The 6,317-nt window shown below is 36.9% G+C and overlaps 1 protein-coding gene and 1 long non-coding RNA gene across 2 annotated transcripts; one reads left to right on the top strand and one right to left on the bottom strand.

Moving 5' to 3' along the window:
• The first annotated feature begins 330 nt into the window (after positions 1 to 330).
• On the top strand, positions 331 to 2,588 carry LOC104959056 (leukotriene B4 receptor 2-like). The gene is made up of 3 exons (XM_010786910.1): positions 331 to 622; positions 699 to 742; positions 1,779 to 2,588. The coding sequence occupies exons 1-3, from the start codon at positions 389 to 391 to the stop codon at positions 2,029 to 2,031; spliced, it is 531 nt and encodes a 176-aa protein (XP_010785212.1). The 5' UTR covers positions 331 to 388; the 3' UTR covers positions 2,032 to 2,588.
• A 236-nt stretch (positions 2,589 to 2,824) lies between these two features.
• On the bottom strand, positions 2,825 to 4,571 carry LOC104959059 (uncharacterized). Its single transcript, XR_799818.1, has 3 exons — positions 4,497 to 4,571; positions 3,582 to 3,616; positions 2,825 to 3,123 (listed from the first exon to the last, which is right to left on the bottom strand). It is a non-coding gene; the product is annotated as an uncharacterized lncRNA (long non-coding RNA).
• Positions 4,572 to 6,317: the final 1,746 nt, after the last annotated feature.

Genomic DNA, 6,317 nt, shown 5'->3' on the forward strand with positions numbered 1-6,317 from the left:
TTAACTTGAATTGTAGCAGTAGATGAACAATTCATTAAATTACTCGAGTAAAAAGCAACAAATCTGAAATTATTGAATGTTCTGTTAAATCATTAACTTATTAACGGACTTATCAGTTCTGCGGATTTAAAAAAAACTGTTGGGTAGTTTGATTCAAAACACTTCAAATGGTATAAGATGTTTGTATGTAAACATCTAAATGCACATTCATATTTAAGTAGAAAATGTCAATCCAACCCAGAAACTACAAGTGATTGATTTATTTCTTCATGAACCAAAACTTCAAAAAGATACAAGTATGTTCTATACAGATTAAATAAATAAACAGTATACTTCTCTAGTTTGGATAGATCCAGTCCTGTCTGTAGAAACACATTCTGTTATTGCAATGAGAACATCTGTTTTGTTTCGTCCTGTGCAGGAAAGGTTTCAGTATGCCTTTGAGACGGTGTTGGGGTTTATCTTGCCGTACGCGGTCATCATCACGTGCTACGTCCTCATCCTGAGACGCCTCCGACAGACCAAGTTTCGCAGAACGGTCCGCAGCGAGAAACTCATCCTGGCCATCGTGGTGATGTTTGGCCTCTTCTGGCTGCCGTACCACGTCATCAACATGATACAGGTGTGTGACAAGCATTTCTGATTTCAGATCAATGATATTTTTCAATGAAAACTGACTGTGTTTTGTTCTATTCAAGGTGGCAGCTCAGTGGTACGATCCTGAATCACCCATAAGAAAAAAGTGAGTTACAAAAGATTATATTATAAATATATTATTTCAAAGACAATGATTTTGGTACTTTGGAGTTTTTCATTCTGATCTTCAACAGATTAAGTCAAATAAACTGGTCTAAGATGCTCAATAAAATAGTATGAGACATTTAAGAGTCAAATTATCTCTTATATAGCTGCGAAAACATATCTATTATTTCCTACGGTATAAATGCAGTTTTTATATAAAATGTCATAAAAACGTTGACAGCTGAGGCAATACAAAGCAATCATTAGACAAATATTAATCTTGACCTGATAACTGTTTTTCAAGGCTATTTATATCATTTCTGGTAGCTGTTGTCTCTTAAGTTGATTTGTGCATCATTGCAGCCAATTGTATTTCATAGCTGTGTTTCTTCACAGGTTGTTTTGCATGTCTCTGTATTCATACAGCGTCTGTCAGTGGTTGCTTTGTGTCTCTTTCAGTGACATTTTGCAGATGAAGCCCAGGGGACATACTGACCCCTCAGTGGGCCTGTTCAGTATCCATTCATGTACATACTTGTAGTTCTTCATGAGTTAGAGCAGGTCCGCGGGACATTTTGAATGGTTCAAAAGATTTAATGGAATACGGCCCACAAATAAAACTTGAGCTTTTCTTGTACTTATGAAATATCTCTGTATTACATTTGAAAATATGTTCCAACAAATCTAAGTCGAAAAGAAAAAAGCCCAATAATTTCTATACATAAACTTGAAATGCCTTTCCAATTCCTTAATTTTGATTATCAATCTGGAGCTGGGATTTAGGCAGTTTATTTTTCTTAAAGCAGATTCAAGTATCAAGCATAAGGTACCTACTTTTGATTGATTTTGCTAACTTATGAGGCAATAAACCTCACCTCTAGTGAGCGGCCCAGCCCTTTGAATATTTTTCTGTATGTGGCCCTCGGTGAAAAAAGTTTGGACACCACTGAGTTAGATGTTTTTGTAAAGCTCTCAGGGATGCTACCAAGCTTGAACATTTGACATAAGTAGTAGTCTAAAATGTTGTTTATCCGCAGATTGGACAACATCACTCGGTCCAGCCGTGCAGTGACTTCGGCTCTGGCCTTCATCAGCAGCTGTGCCAACCCCGTCCTCTACACCTTCGCAGGGAAGTCGTACATCAAGAAGAACGGCTTTGCCTTCATGGCTCGGCTCTTTGAGGGCACAGCGTTGGACCAAACGGGAGCTAAAAAGGCCAAAGACACCCTGGGACTCAGTACTGTGGACTCTGCGAACGACTCGGGAACTTTACATAACGGGAGAGCTTGAATGATCGCTCCCCTTTAAGAGAAACTATGTAAATACAAGTGTGTAGATATTGGTTTAAGCAGCTTTAGTCAAACTAGAAACACTGGCTGAGAGCTGTCAACTATTTTTGTTGTAGATAAACTGTGTTCAAATTTTGACTGGAAGTCATTGGTGTCAAGACAGGACTTGAAATAGTTTTTCCTGTATTTCAGAAATGCAAATACTTTGACATTGTGTTGCAGATAATTGTGCTGCTTTTCACTTTCCATACCCCTATGTATCCTGCTGGTATACAAGCAAGCTTCTTTACGTGTTGGGCCATCACTTCCCTGTAGTTTAGGAGAAATTGTCAATCATGTCTGAGAGTAGACCGCCGCTTCCCGTTTAACACTGCCATGTAAAAGGTTTGTCAAAGGATCGTGCATGTTAGTGAATTGTTTCGTTCACTTGTGTAATTTTTATCATGATAATCTTTTGTAGTATTTTTCAAGTAACGCACAGTTTTATTGCACTGTAGGTTTAACATACCAATTTTTTTTTATCAAATAAAACATTAAACATACCCACATCTCTATCCATACTCCGATCCACTTTGAGTAAACCTGAAAGTCTTCAAATACCCAGCTACAAATTAAAATAATGTTATCGGCTTTGAGTCTTTTACAAAGATTCCTCAACCGTTTATTGATGGGTCGTAAACAGTTCACCATTCATTCAACAACGTCTCATTGTTTATTTCCTTTGACTAATACCTCAAACCAAGCTGCAGATAATCTCCATTAAAAAAAAGGCAAATAAAGATGACAATACAGAGTTTAAATAACAGATTTAACTTTATTTACCAGTTCATACATACAGTACACAACATTTTAAGTATGGATGTGGTCTAAACAGTTTGAGATTATAAAAAGACTTTACATGCTCTAATTTCAATTTGCCCTTAAACTAATATATGACATATCCAAATGAATATTAATAAGGGCACATACACATCACAAATGAGTCTACAAAATGAAAGTACATGCAGTAAAAGTTTAATTACTGCAGGGCTGTAGACATCAACTTCTTCTATACCAACCTTATCAAGATGCATCCATTCCAGGCTCTTCAATCCTAAGAACAATAAATGAAAACCACAAGAGATAAGTCTCAGTTTGCAATTCAATGAAACATCCTCTCTAGTTCCTGCATCGTCAAACCCATCAGCGCAGTGAAATAATAATCATGAGTATCAGGTGAAACACGGACTCACATGCAAATCATCATTAAGGTTTGACGGTATGATGCAGAACCAAAGCTTTTATACAGAAATGTGTCATCTTAATCCACACAGATGTACTTCAGGTAAAAAGCACAAATTGCTTTCTTATCCACAATTTAATTAAACCATTTGTGAACCCCTTCAACATTGTGTTCAACAAAGTTAGGGCAAGTCAGAAAATGCCTCATTGGTGCATCCTTATCTAAAGCATTACTTAGGCCTCTATGGATTAAGTAAAATGACAGCAGAGTGTGCAACCACACGTGGTAAAGTGCAGATATATCTATTATCCAACAAGACGGATACTGACCTTAGCAAGATTCCTTTAGTCCTGGTTCGTAAATCCTTTAACAAAGAAAAAAGAAATGACAGATTAGTCTCAGTTTGCAATACAATAAAACATCCTCACTCGGTTCTGTTTTGTCAAACCCATCAGCGCAGTGAAATAATAATCATGAGTTTCAGGTGAAACACGGACTCACATGCAAATCATCATTAAGGTTTGACTGGGATGCATAGCAACTGTTTAAGTTTGCATGGTTCATTTTTCTAGTTGTCTACAACTTATTTGTCATGTTGCACATGCAGTTCAACGCGAGTGTAACGTTCAGTTTTTATCTGGAGGATCTAGTTTGTGGGTGGTGCCGCTAATAAGCATTGCCTTATACAGAAAGCCTAACGTTAGTTCAGACTATTAGAAACATATCTCAACACATAATTTCAACGTTAAGCATGAAATATCTTTAAAAAAAGTTAGAACAAAATATAAGCTACATTGAAGGACTGTTACAGCAAGGTGTAAACCGTCCATTGAGTGCACAATATCTCGAAAAAGTGACATTTGAAGGTCTGCCAATTGCACTAGTAAAATAATTAATGTAATTCTAGTAAACTTTAAATACAGTGCAGATTTCTCAACCACAGAGCTCTTCATGGTCCACACAAGTGGCTAATAACAAAACATACCATTACAAAAATGAAATAATATCATGTTATAGGTAATAAGGCAACTAGTAAAGATGTTTTTATCCAATTTCAAATATCAGCTACTCTGGAATAAAAGGCCTCCTCGGCTCGTTGTCACAGACCATGCGGTCCTCTGAAGCCACAGTGCTAACACACCATCTATGCGGAAATAACCGCAGCAAACAGCGACAAGCAGGTACATAAAACACCTCAACTGCGACATAAACAAACTAATATCAGACCAAATATGAATAAATACCTTTGTTGAAGCTTCACGCATGTTGTTCTTGTCTCCCAGCCTCAACACGTCCTGACTGCTTCACAGCAGCAAGGAAGAGAAGTTGTTAACGAAGCCGAGGCTCTATTTATCTGCTTATCAAAACCACGTGTTTGGAAACAGGCAACTTCCGGTCCTGGTGCAGTATATGTTGTTAAAGATGTCTCTGCTAAAAAGGAGTGCTATTGCTTCTTTACTTTAACCGGGGATGACAAGACTGACTGTTAAAGACTTAACTGATTGTTTAGTATGGGTACCATAAAAGGGTCCCGGTCCGACCCCGCTCTATAGTGAACACTGGAGTACTGGAACCAAAAGTCGTCGCTCATTCAAGAGCAGGGTGCATTCGGTCTAGGTGGGAGGATGTCCGTCTTGTATATTTAATATTACTAGTTATTGTTTGGTCTTCCTGATTTCTCGTGTGTAATAGTCAATGTAATTACTTTCTCTCTTATACCAAAATCAGGTGTTACCATGTGTTCATAAGTTAGTTGTGGAACTAACCCGAACGAAATAACACAACAAAACTTGATCTTATGTTTGATTATAAATCTCCAAAATTGAAAAGTGCAGGACGGACCATTACAAAGAAATTTTTACATCTAGATCTTTTCTGAAAGATCCTAGCACCAGTTAACGTCGATTTAATCAAACGTAGGGGTTTTTGGGAACTGAGTCGATTTATGTCACCTTTATCACTTCTTTAGTCGGTTCTTATAGAAGGACTACTTGAAAGTTACTTTGACAAAGGGTACACATATTTACTTGGAACAGATACACACAAAATAAGGTGCACGGAACACAACTAAAACAAAATTTTTTCCATGCGTTTGGTGATGTAAAAGATAAATATATTTGTTTTTCATAACCTTTGTTATGGTAAATAACTTCAGGTACATTAACACGGTCACGCCGTTAACGCATGATCTGGTACGGAATGTTTTGTCCTGGGAATATCGTGTCAATCGTTGTTTGAATGTTTTGTCGTCACTGTCAAAAGATCCACATTAGTTTTTAACTGTGCGGAACTTATCTACATCAAAAGGTGCGGTGTTTATTACGTGTGATGATGATGGAGATATATGAGGTTTAACTATGGACGTTTCCGATTGTATCGGATTGTCTATCGGACCAATGCAATAACAGTGAAACTGGAAAAGCTTCGCTGAAATATTGCTATAACATAATTTATGGCATGTATGAGATATTTGAGACGTAGGAACAACTAAAGGGGACGGTTTAATACTTTTACTTTTTTTCGATTGCTCTTGTCGCCATGTCAAAGGAAGTGACACCATCCGTCAGTCACCAAAACACAGAGTCGAAAAACCTGTTTTGTCCCGAAACGGGCATCTAATACCTCTCGGCAGGAAAACATCAAATTATAATCAACAACAGGGGTAGCAAATTAATACCAAAGTTCTTTTCTGGTTGTGAAGTAAGGGTTTCAGCTTTTTTCCTTGTGTGTTATATATTACTTTTCCAATGTCCGATGTTGTATTTACCGTTCCGTACACTTACTAGTCATTATCTGACAAATCTTATTGCTTCTTGTATCATTCTGTCTCAATATTGTATATTTTTCGAGTCTTTATTCTATTTTGTCGATACCGGTAGAGGTTTTAAGATTCGTAATCTTTAACATATTTACATCAAATCCACTAAAGAAAAAGTGTCTGAAACGTCATGTCACGATCACAAGAGAATTTTTATTGTTCCTAACATAAGTACTCATTTATTATCGTGATTATACGTAATTGGACTTTAGACATCAAAAACTAAATAACACAAAAATTATTCCGA

This window comes from Notothenia coriiceps, unplaced genomic scaffold (assembly GCF_000735185.1).
Source record: "Notothenia coriiceps isolate Sejong01 unplaced genomic scaffold, NC01 NC01_scaffold00029796, whole genome shotgun sequence".
Classification (NCBI taxonomy): Eukaryota; Metazoa; Chordata; class Actinopteri; order Perciformes; family Nototheniidae; genus Notothenia; species Notothenia coriiceps.